Below are 16261 nucleotides of genomic sequence, written 5' to 3'. Positions count from 1 at the left end.
ACCACATATTCATCCAAAACCTTAAGACAATGGATGTATAAGTACTCTCATTTATAAAGTGCTCAACCTTCACTTTTCTAAACAATGTGAGACTTACAAACTCACACTTGTTCCTCAACAATATAATGCATCGTTTTAAAACCTCAAAGTTTTTTACATTGGACAATTTATCAGATGAACATGTGTTTATAAGTAGAAACAATTCTTATTTTACAAATCGGTTTTATAAAGTTGAGTCAGGAAAATCCACAATTCTTCGGGAAAAAATTGCTGAAACTCTTAAGTTTATACTAAATTTTAATTAGGGGTGGTAAAACGGGTCCGGTCCATAGAACATGTCCGTTTTGTCCGCACTTTTTTGTAGAGCGGCTAAAAGAGGTTTTGGGCCCGCTCTTTTTTGTAGAATGAACAAATGTTTTATGTCCGCACCCTTTAATGTGTCCGTTCTGCTTCATTTTTTTGAGATGTTAACATAATTTTTTTCATTTTTTTAACTTAAAGTGTAAAATCTACGAGTCTGCTATCCTATTTTTTTTGGGACGGGTTATAGTTTTAACCCCACACCTTTAATTATACTCTCTCCACCCTATTTTTGTTTTCAAGTTTTTGCCCAACAAATTTAAACGGGACTCTTACTTTTAACTACTATAAAATATTAGAAAATAAATTTAATTATTGGCTTAACTATAGAACCCATGAAATTTGGGTAGGTTCAATTGCCAAGCATTATTGATGATCTCATGAGATAAGAGGACGAGGATGAAAAATAAGAAATGACAGAGGAGCATGTTCTGACATTTTATTCTTTTAAAAAAGATTTTGTTTTCATCCAATTATAACTCTGCATTTCAGTTTTACATTACAAACGAACATTCTGGTGTAAGAATCAAGAGTCCTTTTTGATACCAACTTATAGTAATAGACGTATATGCCAAATAGCATACATTTGTTTTTACAAGAATTTCTAGAGATTATCTATATTCTATATGAGTTTAAATTTAGCAAATTTTGGAGCCATGTTATTGTTATGCAGTTCCTTGGCATTGTGATTCTTGTTCATAAATTGACTGCAACTTTTGGAATCTTATGCAATGCATTTCAAAGTTACATTGTGTCTAAGTAAAACCGTTATCACCCCATCCAGCTGTCATATCTTACGAGACAACAGTTACTTCTGATAATATATTTATAATATAAAATTCATATACACCGAGTTCATCCTTGCAATTATACGTCTATCAACTGAGCTGATTTAACGAGACTTGACTACTTTTAAAGTTACACACATGATTAGCTGTGTTAACATGCATTTAAGCTTTTATTTTATTTTTTATTATTGTAAATAATGCTTAGTTTAATTGAATATAATGTGTATAAATAAACAGACATTGGTCTTCTATGTTGTCATTGTAATTTGGCCAGCTTAGTTTTCTTCTTCTTTTGAATTGGTTACTCAAAGTACTCTGCTTAGCCATGGTATTACATTTTTCTTTGTTTTCAATGTGCCTTATGTACCTCACCTTTTTCCATTTTCCTAACTCTTACTAAATACTTATTATTATTTTTTTTCTTCATTTTTGTCCATGCAGGACAAGTCTGAGTTTGTTGATATGAAGTTAGCATCAGAGCTTAATCTTGTTGATGAAAATAAAGTGGACTGGAAAGGAAGAAGTGCTTTGAAATTCAAATATGGTGGAATGAAAGTTGCTTTGCTCATATTAGGTAAAGATATTGTCATTTGATTTAGTAACAACTGAATGAAATTGAATCTTCAATAATTGTAGTATGATTTTGCAGTTGTAAGTATCGTTGAATTTAGAGAGATAAACAACTATACGATCGTATGAATTTTCTCTCTAAATTTAACCGTACATCTGCAACATCATACTAGAAGATCCAGACACCTAAATGATACTTATGTTTTGGTGCAGTCACATTAGGTTTGGAAAACTTGGGAACTTTCTCACTAGCTGTGAACTCGGTTCCATATTTCAACGGAATCATGCATTATGAACTACAAGATGCAGCTAACATGCTCACCAACTATATGGGTGTTAGTTACATACTCTCGATTTTGGTGGCTGTCGTTGCTGATACATGGATTGGCAGATACAAATCGGTAATATTTTCGGGCTTCTTCGAGTTTTTGGTAAGATCTGAAATTCCTCTCAATACCTCTTCAACATTTAAGCCAAATTCTAGGATGAGTTTATCGAATACATATTCATGAAGTTATGTTTTTGTGATTCACCTTGCAGGGTCTTGCGTTGCTTACAGCGCAAGCACACTATCCTAGTCTACAGCCACGCGTTTGCAATATCAATGATATAACCGCTCATTGTAAGACACCAAGTAGAGGCCAAGAAGCCGTTCTGTTTCTTGGCCTATACTTGTTGGCGTTTGGCAGTGCAGGAACCAAAGCTGCATTGCCATCGCATGGTGCAGATCAGTTCGACGAAACTGATCCTAAGGAAGCAAAGCAAATGTCCACATTCTTTAACACTCTATTGCTTGCTGTCTGCTTGGGTGGTTCTGTTAGCTTAACATTCATTGTGTGGATACAAATAAACAAAGGATGGGATTGGGGCTTTGGCATCGGCACCATAGCTATATTTATCGGTACCATAATCTTTGCTTCCGGATTGCCACTATACAGAATTCAAGTTCCCAAAGGAACTAGTGATCTCATTGAGATCATACAGGTATCTACCTAGGGAAAATTTCAATTTCAACTTGAAATGAAATAAAAAATCGAAATTTGAGAAAGATTCGAGGTTTCTGAGGAGTTTGCTTTAACTTTTGGTCATGTTTTTGCCAGGTCTACGTTGCTGCAATCCGCAACAGAAACCTTCCCTTGCCTGAAGATCCAACAGAACTATATGAAATCGAACACGACAAGGAAGCTGATGAGGAAATTGAGTTTCTACCTCATAGAGACATTTTCAGGTTCAAATGTTCAATTCTAGCTAACCGAAACATACATATTAAAATCTAAAATTTAGTTTCATTTCGACAGGTTCTTGGACAGAGCAGCCATAAATTCAAAACCTGATATACAGTTAGAGAAATCACAATCACAGGCTCCAAGTACAAGTCCATGGAAACTTTGCAGGGTCACGCAAGTAGAAAACGCGAAAATCATTCTTAGCATGGTACCAATATTCTGCTGCACAATTATAATGACCCTTTGCTTAGCTCAGCTACAAACCTTTTCAATTGAACAAGGCTACACAATGGACACAAGCTTCACCAAACACTTTCACATCCCACCTGCATCCCTTCCAATCATCCCAATCATGTTCTTAATCATCCTCGTACCTATCTACGAGCGCATTTTCGTTCCCGTCCTACGTAAATTCACCGGCATTCCCACCGGTGTAACACACCTGCAACGTATCGGAGTTGGCCTAATACTCGCTTCGTTATCCATGGCCGTAGCTTCAATTGTAGAAGTGAAAAGGAAAAGAGTGGCGAACGATAACAACATGCTTGATGCTTATCCAGTACTTCAGCCGTTGCCTATAAGCACATTTTGGCTTTCGTTTCAGTATTTCATATTCGGCATAGCAGACTTGTTTACGTATATCGGTCTTCTTCAGTTTTTCTATTCAGAGGCGCCGAAAGGACTTAAATCTACTTCAACTTGCTTCCTTTGGAGCTCTATGGCACTTGGATATTTTCTGAGTACCATAGTGGTTAAGTGTATCAATGGTGCTACCAAGCATAGTAAAAGTGGGGGTTGGTTAGTAGGGAATAATATTAACAGAAATCATCTGAACCTGTTCTACTTGTTTCTTTCCATTGTCAGCTTGATCAACTTCTTTGTCTATTTGTTTGTTTCGAAGAGGTACAAGTACAGACCTCGAGGCCCGAAGGTCGATGCCGATGGCAACTCGAAATAGAGACTTGGTAGTTTCATTTGTTCCAAATTTGGAAGGTATAGTCTCAAAGATTATTCATAATCCTTGAGAAAATAATGTGTATGCCTTTAGGCCTAATTGATTAATGTTTAATCTTCTTGTCACAACTCACATGTCTTTAATGTATATCTTTATATATCATCTTAGCATTCCTGAAAAACCTCTCTGTAACTACCTCTAATACCTAACCTAACATAACCAACAAAGATTGAATTAAGAGAAACACTATCGAATATATAACAAGAACAATACTCTTGGATGATCATGCTCCTGTAACCATCGAAAAGCTAGAATGCAAATAAAAATGGTGAATAACAACATAAGAAAGAAAGGAAGAAAAAGGCTTTATATAATGTAGTTTAATTAACAACACTCAGTTTACAAATTGAGTTTTTAACTGAATTTTCATATTATAAGAATACAGTGTTTGTGAAGTTATTAAGTGAATACTTACATTAAAATCAATCTCTATCGAAGAACGCTCAAATGAAAATGAAATGATGAAAGATCTCGTCGACTTCGGCAAGACAACGGATCGGTCGTGGACAGTTTTCATCTCCATTATATCAACAGCTCCATCCTTAGTTAGATTTCTAAGAAAATGAAACCTCACATCGATGTGTTTACGTCTTCCATGAAAAACGGGATTCTTGGCAAGCTTAATGGTAGAAGAATTATCACAAAACATTGTAACACAGTCAGATTGAGTACCTTTAACTTGTTTTAGGATGTGTTGCATCCAAATACATTGGCAAGCACAGGACGCAGCAGCTACTTATTCGGCCTCAGTCGTAGAAAGAGTAACTACTGGCTGCTTTTTGGATGCCCATGCAACAGTTCCACCACTTAACATGAATACATAGCCTGAAGTACTCTTCCTGTCATCTATATCACCAACATAATCGCTGTCTGTGTAAGCTACTAACTCGTCTTTGCATCCTTTTCCGTAGAAGATGCCGAGATCAATGGTTGACTTGATGCACCTTAAAATTCTTTTGGCTGCAAGCATGTGTACTTCCTTTAGATTGGACATGAATCGACTAATAAGACAAAGAGAATACATTAAGTCAGGCATAGTTGCTGTCATATACATCAAACTCTCCACCATCTGCTTGAAAAGAGTTCCATCAACTTGCTTCCATTCCTCTTTTTTGGCAACTTAATACTTCCAGGGACTATTGGATTCTTTACTCCATTATAGCTTCCCATGTCGAATCTCTCGAGAACTTCTCCCGCATACTTCTTTTGGCTTATGTGTATTCCTCTCGCATTTTGACGCAATTCAACTCCCAGAAAGTACTTCATTTCGCCTAAATCAGTCATCTCAAATTCTCTTTTCATAGAATTTTTGAAACTTTGCATCATGATCAGATCATTACTAGTAAAAATAAGATCATCAACATAAAGACTTACAATCAATATTTTATCTTCCTCCTTTTTTATGAAAAGAGTGTGTTCATAGCAGCTCTCTTCGAAACCTTCATTGACAAAGTAACTTTCGATCCTGCTGAACCATGCTCTTGGAGCCTGCTTCAACCCGTAAAGTGCCCTTTTCAGCTTGTAGACTTTGCTCTCCTGTCCTTTTACTTCATATCCATGCGGTTGTTGTAACACCCCGAAAATTATTTCTAATTATTTAATTTAAGTAGGAAAATTATTTAATTGGAATAATTGATTTTATGAGGAACATTGAGAAATATTGGAAATTTAATTAATAATTAGAATTATTGGTGGTTTGTGGAAGTTAATTGGAAAAGAATGATTTATGATGTCGGGCCACGTGTGGTGTTAAGGAATGGGGGGGTGTTATATTAGTAAAGGCCCTATTCTAATTAAAGGTTATTTTTATAAAATAATAAGGAATTGGGAGAAAGGAAAAAGGAACGTGAAAAGCAGAGCAGGGAGATGAGAAATTGGAAAGCTGATACGTGAAAAGGAACAAAGAAGAAGAAGACCAATCGAGAAATCTTTGGCTAAGGTAAGGGGTAATTACTCTAATTATATGGTATTATGATTTTGATGATGTTAGGATTGAATTAAGGGATTAGAATCTCTATTTGGGATGTTAGGTTTTGTGAAATACCAACACTGACATGTATGATTTGATGAATTAACTACAATTGATGATGTAGTATTGTTACATGGTGTTTTGGTATGTTTGTGCATTAGAATCATGTATTTGGAGTATTTTGATGTTATTGGTGATCAATTTCGTAATGGTATGAGTTAATATGTGTTTGGGATGCATAAAAGCCTTAAAAATCATGTTTTTCAGCTACTGGGTTCGTGGGAACCGGTTCCCATGTGGGAGGAACCGGGTTTCACTGTGTTAGAGCGTTAAAAACAGCATTTTTGGGTCCAGGAACCGGTTCCCGTGTGGGAGGAACCGGGTTCCAGTACAAATTCCAGCAGCACGTTTTGAAAACTGTTCTAACTTTAAAAGCTTCTAATTTTCAAATCGTAAGTCCGTTTTATATGCCGTTTTGGATGTTGTTCCTTAAATTGAATGCTCTACCATATGAAGTAAAGAAAACAACAATAATTTGATTTTATTTTGAAAATCTTAATTTATTTCGTTTATGGCGTGTTTTGTACACTGTGTGCATGATTTGGTTAATGTGACAATGTGGTGATGTTGTAATGATATAACTCTGATTTGACGTTATATGTGGTGTGAGTTATGTATGATGAATAGGTGATATGGACGTAAGGTCCGAGTTTTGTATCGTGTTTATAATATTTATTGGGTGATGTCTTACATGTATGCGTGTGATATATTGTATGAATGCTAAAACATATGCATGCTTATTGGTGATGAATTGGTGATTGATAATGAGACGATGTATTACATCGGATGGGTGATGTTGTAAGCATGTTATACATTGCATTCATTCGCATACATTTTGGTGATGGATCCCGGTGATGACAGTGGATCAAAATGGTGGGCATAATTCCCATTGTGAGGAATTTGTGCTGGTTGGACTGTATCTTGGTGATGAAAAAGATCAGTTGGATGAGTTTAACCCATGTATGGTACCACATGCATAAGAGTTTGCATGGTCTTTGTATAAATTGTGACATGTCAGGATGAAATCCGGTGTTATGATTGTGTGGTGTTATTGGTGCATACTTTTGACTTGTGCTTGTGTTTGGTATGAATTGATAAATCTGAATATGCTAAGTAGGGTGGATAATTGCTTATGAAATTCTATATCTGATGATTTATAATGCTATTTAATTATGATGTAGTCTCACCCTTACTTTGATGATTTCAGATTGAAGTAGCGGTTTAAGCGATCGGTGAGGATGACTAGTAGAGTTTATCCGGTTATGTGGAGTCGTGTCGGTCATGCTCTGATCTTGTAACACTGGGGGTCGATAGTCTTAGAGTTACTTGTGATACATTGTTTTGCCATTATTGGATTATGTACCGTTGATTTCGTTGAAAATGTTTTATAACACTGTTGATTGAGTTTCCGCTGTGCTGGACATGTGTTTTAATATTTTTGGATTATTCCTAATAAAGCATGACAAACGACTTGGAGTTTTCTTTATTTTATTAATTGTAACATCCTTGTTGTATGATTACTCTGATTATTATTGTATTTCCGCGGGGGTTTTAGAAGGGTGTTACAATAGTGGTATCAGAGCAGGTCGGTCCGTCCGGCCAATTGTAGAGTCAATTGAGTTGCACGACAGTTGAATACTGTCGGTATATTATCCCTTGGTACGCGACATGTGAGTGAATCACTGTCGGTACTTGGTTGTTTGTTGCGGAAGTTGGTTTGAAACAAGTGGGGGAGAAGCTTCGCTTCTTGGTTATGTTTCAGTTGTAAGACGATTGATTCAGTAGGCTGTTGTTGGCAACCGTGCAAGCGTTGTTGGAGTTGTTGTTTTCTGAATCGAAGGTGACTTGAAATTAGGAATTGACTGGTAGTTAAGTTGGAACATCTGGAAGGAAATGATTAGAGGTAATTGATGATTATTGGTAGGAGAGGGAAATTAAGAAGTTGTAATGTATCAGCTTTGCTGATGGGCTGCGAAGTTGTCAGTTGAGTAGCCGTGCGTCTCGGAAGAGGTTCAGTTGCAAGTTTGCAAAGAGGATTGTTGTCGTAATATTTCAGAAATCGCACTACGGCAATGGGATGTGTTGCTCAAGTTATAAGAATGTATGGAAGTGAAGAGATATGATAAGGGGCTGTTTGGAATATGATCGAGTTGAAGAGAATGAGTTTTGGAGTGAAATTTTTGTAAGCAAAACGCCGGAAAATTGCTGAATAGCTGCAGAACTTCGAAAATTCATAACTGGAGTTCTGGACATCCGATTTGAGTTCCGTTTGAAGCGTCGGAAAGCTAAAGAGATGAAATTTGTTATAAAAATGGTTGCAGCAGCTGTAACATATTTAATTGTGACAGGATGATGTTGGAAAGAGGTGAAGTTGCGGTTACGCGTGCTCTTAGAACTAGACTTGTTTGTTGGTACGGCACGGGATGTCAGTGTCAGAGTTGAACGGATTGAAGGAATAATTAAAAGGTTTGTTGAGAAGAAATTTTAGGAATTAAGTGTACCATTTGAGGAGTTTTGGAAATATCATCTAAGGTGTCGCTGCATGGCGTCAGTGTTGCAATTTCGGACAACGATTGGAAAATTCATATCTTGAGATCCGAGTGTCTGATTTAAGTGCCGTTTGGGGCATTGCGAAGCTGACTTAATAACCATGATATATGTTGTTAATTGATGTTTAAAACTTGTTTGAAATGTGTTCTCATTATAAAAACAGAGGAGTGGGAATTTTGGGTTGTTGGGAACCGGTTCCCAGATAGAGACAACCCGGTTCCCCATAGTAAAAATCAAAGACGAGTTATGGGAAGCAGCCAGGAACCGGTTCCTGTGTGGGAGGAACCGGGTTCTACTGTGTGTTTTTGGAAAATTGTTTTACTTTAAAAACCCATAACTTTTGATCCTATGAGGAGATATTCTGAAGTCGGTTAAGGAAGCGCAAAACTTGTTGAATAGGAATGTCTACTACCGTGATTGTTTGAAACAAAATTGAGTATAATATGTTGTTGAGGAATAAGTTGATGAGATGTTCGGTAATAAAGATGATTTGAGTGCCAATGGATTTTAGTGAGGAGTGAATTAGTAGGAAAGGTGGAACAAACTTCGGGAACATTTGAAGTCGTATTTGTGATACCAATGTAACGACATGTATAGAGGAAGAATTGTTGAGATTCCGAGTGGAATGATACTTGGACGCAAAAGATGTCATGGGATTTAGAGTGAAACCACGAGTTATGAATGTTATCACGGTCTTTTGCTATATGAGGATTTTGATTCAGAACGAGATAATTAGAAAGGTACGAGTATATTAGTGATTATGAAGTTGGGAGTATTTAACAGGTGTGTGCTGCTAAGTGACCATGAAGCAGATTATGTAACATGTTTGGATGTTGGTATCTCACTGACAAGATCCACTGAGAGGGAAGTGTGTGAGTTGTAACGACTCAGAGTGAACTATTGAACTATGACGATGTTAATGAGTTTGAATGCAAACTCGGAAAAGGACACTATTATGTAGTAACGACAGTTTATGCTTAAATATGGTTGTCGGCTATCTATTGACAAATTGAGGACTTGATCACCCTTAATCTCTTGTTGATAGTAGACGGAATCATATAGATAGGATGAGCTTGTTTGTTACCTTAATGGTTTAGGATATTGTTATACCCCAAAATTTGCCCACATATTTTTCAAAGAAAACTCCAATCTGAAAATTAAGGGTCTCATATAATCATGGATTTTTATTTCAACAAATATCCTGACATATGAAATACTTAGTTTTTAGAATTTTTCTTATACAGTAATTTGGCTTGCAGTTGAATTTATTCTTACGCAAACACCAAATACTGTTTATTACTTCACACATGCTATTTATTTATTTACAGATAAATAGTACTGACACAATTGGTACAGAGTTAAATCTTTTTGCAGGCGCAGAATCAGGAAACTCAGACTGTACTGGTAACAAGTAGATTATTATTATCTTTTGTTTCCCACTAATTTTTGTACTATATTCCATTATTTTCAAAAATCTTTTCAAATCTCTTTTTCAAAAATCAAATCTCTCTTTTTTCCAACACTATCTCCACTTTCTTTCAAATCTTACTTCCACTCAAATTTTCCTTTTGTACGGAATCACGCTATTCCCCAACGTCTCTATCCTTCTTTCCATTCTATAAATACCTCTCATTTTCTTCCATAAAATCTCACATCAAATTCTAACTCATCTTTCAAATTCCTATCTCATATCCATCTCCTTTTCTTCCCTAACAAGAATGGCAAAATGGATAGAGACACTACTTCTTACAGTCATCACCATTGCTACGGTGATCATGACTTTCTTCTGCCTGCATAGTCCTGAGGAGTGTGGACTTGCAATGGCTATGCTCCCAATCATCTACATGTTATTGTTCATAGCATGGGTCATTAATCGTCATTCTTAAAATTTGCCGTATTTCTTATTTCTTAAATGTACCGTTCATTCGTCGTACTGTTCAATATAGTATGTAATATTTGTACTGTCAGTATTAAATGTTGTGCTATTTGTCATAGTATTGCTTAATTACTAAGATAATATTTTGTGTATTTTCTGCCAGTCAAATATTTCTATTTCTGTGCATTAAATAATTTTCAGGTTATTATCGGTAATTTTGCCCGCATACCGTAAATATCAGTTATTTATTATGTTTCTGTTTTCTAACAAGTCATGTAAATAAATTTTCATGCTTCACACCAAACAAAAACAAAAATAACAAAAAAAAAAAAAAAAAAAAGAAAATTAACTTTGACGGTTGATTTTTCACTTTAACTGCTGCTTCAGTACACGAACAGTCGGTTGACAGACAAACTGCAGACAGTACAATTCACAGTGATTTGTACAATCAATCAAATCAATCATTCACAATTCAAATTTCCAAGATTTTTGTGTTAGAAGTCTTCTGAATATCACATGATTAGCAGAAACTCAACACTGCACAAAAATCAGGTACGCTTAACTGCCTCCTATACAGACAGTCCCTAATCAGGGTTTTTCTTGTTTTAACAGGAGCAACAAGTTTTGAGAGCTCAAATGGATTTCATATACATCCATACATCTCAAAGTACCATCATACAAATTTTCAAACTTCAATTCACTCAGACGCACCGTCAGCAGCTCAAACAGTCAACAGACGACCCGTTTGACCAAAAAAGTCAACTGACAGTCAAAAATGAAATTTTTTGTCAAAGTCCATATTTTGTCAAAGGATTCAACATTTGATCATTGGATGATCACAATTCATCAAGGAAAGATCAAAAATCAACAAAACCCTAAGATTCAAAATTAGGGTTTTTGCCTGAAAAGTCAACTCAACTTTGACTGATCATAACTCTCTCATCCTTCATCCAAAAAATGTCAACCAAAGCTCATTTTGAAGGAAATTCAATTATCTTTCAAATGCAATTGATCCCATGGTCATAGCATTCACCATTTGAAAAATATGGCCAAAGACATTACAGGTCATTTTCAAAGTCAACAAAAAGACACTTTTTTCAAATGGACACACAAGGAGAACCAAAAATCATTTTGATATGAGACCAAAGACATTGGTTAGAGGACTCTTTGAGGTTTCCAAAAAGTGCAAGATCTCCTTCATATGACAAAAATTGAAGGATTTACACCTTGTTGAAGTTGGCTAAATTTTGGGAAAATGCATGAAATCAACATTGCTCAAAAATGTTTTTTTTCCAAATGAGTCCAAGTTTTTATGGTCCAAACATCTTTGCCATGTTACTATGGGCCTCCCACGACCAAGACAAAGCCCACATCTTTATTGGCCATTTTTTGCATAATTTTATCTTACTTTAAGATTAAAATTAAAAGGAAAATGCATGGATAATGGTTGCTTGATCTCCAAGCATGACTCACCACAAAGAATCTTTTATTTTTCTGCAAGAATTGAAGAGCAAGGCAAGAGCATTGAATGGAGTCAAGGCTTAGTCAAAATTCAAGGTTTTTTAAATATTAAAAAACCAAACTTTCAACAAAGGCAACAAAGCTTCTTGCTTCACTTCCAAGCAGCCTTTGGGCTATAAAAGGAGCTCTTCTACATCCACAATAGGAAGGGACACGAAATATTGCAAGGCATAGTCAAGAAAGTCACCAAAATTCTCTAAAATTTCCATAACTTTGTAAATTTCAAATTCAATTCTCCAATCAACATTAATACAAACCAAGCTTTCTAATCATCTTCTCAAACATTATAGAGTAAGATTGAACTCTAAATATAGGCCTATGAGAGTCGTATAGTGCATATAAGTGTTCTTCATGTATATATGCCTTAACTTTCATTTTCATATTTGCAATTAATTTCCATATGAACTAACCACCCTAACATGTTTATGAGGTCCTACATAAGTGATCTGGGTCTTAACATGCCAACTCCCACGTGAGGATAGCCATATGCCATTAACATAAGCTTATGAGTGTTCATACTTTAACATCTTCGAACCTATAGCTACGAGCCTCAAATCACGAAACTAATGACATATTTGGATTCAGGGCATCATGTTTAGTGGATCTGGGTTGCTTTCATGTGTTGCTAACGTGTGTTCTTGCAGGTTTGGGAAGCTACCAAAAATAACGTTTTCTTATTGTAAAATAGAGGGGGTTCAAAACCCCCGCTATCTGTCTAGAAAAAATGCATGGGACGGAGGTTGAAGACGACCACGCGTCCGAGCGTGGTTCGTCAGTCAACAGTCAGCTCTCTCTCCCTCTGTTTCCATTGGTCCACGCAGGCGAAGGTGGGGACCAGTCTGACTTTGGTCTCCCACTAATCCCATGATCTACTTTAACCATGTGCATCATGTGACCTCAGATCTGAACCCTTGGATCACTTCAATCTTCAATCCAACGCCTCACACACGCAGCTCCATGCTATGGCCCCTCAATCAAACCACACAGGATTAGTATCCTTTTATTTCTGTTATTTATTTTCTATTTTATTTTAATTTCTTTGTTAAATTAATTAAAAATAGTTAAAAAATCCAAAAAAATCCACAAAAAATATTTTAAACTTCTAAAAATATATATTATTTTCTGAAATAAAAATATTTTATTTTTCTTCAAAATTTCAATATTTTTCATAATTAATTAGTATGTATTTATATATTTGCTTGTTAATTATTTTAATTAGTCAAAAAATCATAAAAAAAATTGTTCTTTGTGTTAAATATTGTTTATATATCATAAACTAATTTTGTACATATTTAGGATAATTTTATCATCAAATTTTAATTATTTGTGTAATTATTTGCATAATTATGTTTTGATTAACTTAAAATATCCAAAAACAAATTTCAAAAATTCCAAAAAAATTAGTTTTGTTCTAAAATCAATTAACAAACATTTTGTACATATTTTTAAACTTATTTGCTGGGTTTAATCATATTTCCATCTTTTCTTTATTTTAAATTAATTAATAATGCATTAATTATATTTAAAATAAATCACAAAAATACAAAAATATGCCTTTTATTTCTTGCAATTTAAAATTCCTAGATAAATGTATAGGATGTCAAATTCATGTAAATAGGCTAGTTTACATTTCCCGCACAATCGATGTAATAGCGTAGATTTACTTTCTGCACTTTACATTTCCGCATTTTAATTTCCAGCACCCATATAAACTGCGTGTATGTCAAAGATAAAACTGAACCGTCAGATCATTAACTTCAAAGATAAATATCTGAATTCAATCACAATCACATTTGCACCTCCTAGGGTAACCCCTTTTCACTCTTTTCAAAATCAAAGTTACATTTCTACTGTTTCGAGTACAAAATCGAACCTTTTGTTTATATCCGACGAATGGATAGATTTTTAAAGGGAACAAGGATAAAGACCTCCTAACTCAGGGTAGACCTCCTAGTTTGCTTGCTCAAAATCAAAACAAACAAAATTCTCATACACTGTTGTTTTTTTAAAACGAATTTTCCAAAAGACAATATTTTGTATACATCCAAACACGGATCATTACAAAATTAACGATCTTTTCAAAACATCTTTCGAAAGATAAACAAGCATTTGTATATATCCGCACAAGGATCATTACAAATTCTATTTGCAAAGGTATTTCAAAAACACAGGTAAAGCATTCCGAATCAATTGAAAAGTAAAGCAAATGAGCTAAGCAAACTAAAGAGCCCATGGATAACCATGGATACAAAGGGTGCTAACACCTTCCCTTTGTATAACCTACCCCCTTACCCAGAATCTCTCAAAGGTCTTTTTTCTGTTTCTTTTATAAACCTTTCCTTCATTGGATAAAATAAAAGGTCGGTGGCGACTCTGTAAACTTTTTCAAAAGTGACGCGAAAGCGTCCGATCGACAAAAAAGAGTCAGTTCACGTATCCCACCCACGGAGGGGTATGGCCCGAAAGGACGGTCCACAGAACTGGCGACTCTGCTGGGGAATACAAATTCAAAATGTTTTCAAAAGGGGTTACCTTTAGAGTATAGATCATTTCGATGTTTTCAATTGTTTGATCTGATTGCTTTACTTTTCACAGGTTTGCTTGGGTACTTTGCTTGTGTGAAAGATTCTAACCCGAATCTCGAGATACCTTAAGTATATGACAATAGACCAAGGAAACTGTACGGCATGTACCGATACGGTTGATCTGGTAGTCATCGTTAGTGTGATACTTTGGTTTATACTGATGTCCCTTGAAAGCGATCAAGGAGTATATTAGGCTTCCGAAGTGTCATTAACACTAATTTGTCTTAGAACCTTTTAGTTGAACTTGACTTGTGGCCTATTAAGTGGCTAGCTTTGAAATTGATCGAAGCTAGTTATCCTCGAGGAATATTCTTGATCGGCCGTCCGAGCGCCGTATTGAGATGTTGTCTCCAAGGATCATAGAACCCGAATACTATTCTAGGACAGGTTTTCAACCAACTCAACTTCAGAGGGGAGGGTATCACCTATCAACCTCATGCAAGCCTTTAAACCTAAGGCTATTGTTTGATTTGTTTTTGTGTGCCACATGTTTGCATCATAAACACATCATTTTTCACTACACATTTCAAGGATCAAAGAGTTTACTTTTGTTTTTGCAGGTAATGGCTCCCGCCACCAGAGATTACATCCGAATCAATATCTCAACGGTGCCATCTGAACTCAAAGTCTTGGTAGCAGAATTCCCCAGGAATGCTCAATTCACTGAAAAGCATGGTCACCTACTCCATTTGGTTACCTCAAAGTTTGAAGAAGACATGATACGGGTCCTGTTCCAGTTCTTCGACCCTGAACATCATTGCTTCACATTTCCTGATTACCAGTTGGTACCCACTTTGGAAGAATTCTCTGAATTAATTGGATTACCAATCCGAGATCAATTACCTTTCACTGGTTTAGAAAGAAAACCAAAACCTGAAGTCATTGCTGCTGCTTTACATCTGCAAAAGTCAGAAATCAAATCCAATTGGGAAACAAAGAGTGGAGTTGAGGGTTTGCTTGCCAAATTCTTACTGGAAAAGGCTCGACTACTGCTAGAAAACAAAAGTTATCCAGCTTTTGAAGAAGTTATGGCTCTTTTGATCTATGGGTTGGTTTTGTTCCCTAATTCCGACCAGTTCATAAGTGTACACATCATCAACCTTTTCCTAATTCGCAACCCGGTACCAACATTGCTGGGAGACATCCTACACTCTCTACACACTCGTACCACGAAGAAGCGAGGAACTCTCATGTGCTGTATACCACTGCTGGCTAGGTGGTTTACATGTCATCTTCCCCGATCAGTACTGAGAAATGAACAAAGAGCACAATGGTCTTACAGAATCATGTCTTTATCTCATTCAGATATCCGATGGAACAACTTCTTTCAAAGAGACATTACTATCATTGATCATTGTGGAGAATACCCTAATGTGCCACTCCTTGGCATTAAAGGAGGTATCACTTACAATCCCTCTCTAGCTCTACGCCAATTCGGATATGCAAGAAGCAACGGTCCTCATGACATGATTATCCGTGGCATTGTGTTTGATTACGAGAATGATTCTCACAGACACCGACGAAGATTCATACAGGCTTGGGACAGTGTCTATAGAATAGAAAGCAAAACTCTGGGGCAATGGAATTCTATTCCTATGGAACCCTACCTCAGATGGGTCCGTATTCATGCTCAGAAACTCCTTATGCCATATCCTGCTGTTCTACCTGTGACTATTGAGCCAGAGGTCGAAGGATACGAACCTCAAGTTACTTTACACCCGGATATGCCAACTGACTTGGA

General features: G+C 36.0%; 1 protein-coding gene across 1 annotated transcript; it reads left to right on the top strand.

Annotated features, from left to right (window-relative positions):
* Positions 1–1352: 1352 nt before the first annotated feature.
* LOC131622248 (protein NRT1/ PTR FAMILY 4.6-like) lies at positions 1353–4027 on the top strand. The gene is made up of 6 exons (XM_058893276.1): positions 1353–1476; positions 1590–1722; positions 1932–2149; positions 2259–2702; positions 2819–2946; positions 3017–4027. The coding sequence occupies exons 1-6, from the start codon at positions 1474–1476 to the stop codon at positions 3900–3902; spliced, it is 1812 nt and encodes a 603-aa protein (XP_058749259.1). The 5' UTR covers positions 1353–1473; the 3' UTR covers positions 3903–4027.
* Positions 4028–16261: the final 12234 nt, after the last annotated feature.

This window comes from Vicia villosa, linkage group LG1, assembly GCF_029867415.1.
Source record: "Vicia villosa cultivar HV-30 ecotype Madison, WI linkage group LG1, Vvil1.0, whole genome shotgun sequence".
NCBI lineage: Eukaryota > Viridiplantae > Streptophyta > Magnoliopsida > Fabales > Fabaceae > Vicia > Vicia villosa.
This window is presented reverse-complemented; position numbering and strand designations above follow the sequence as displayed.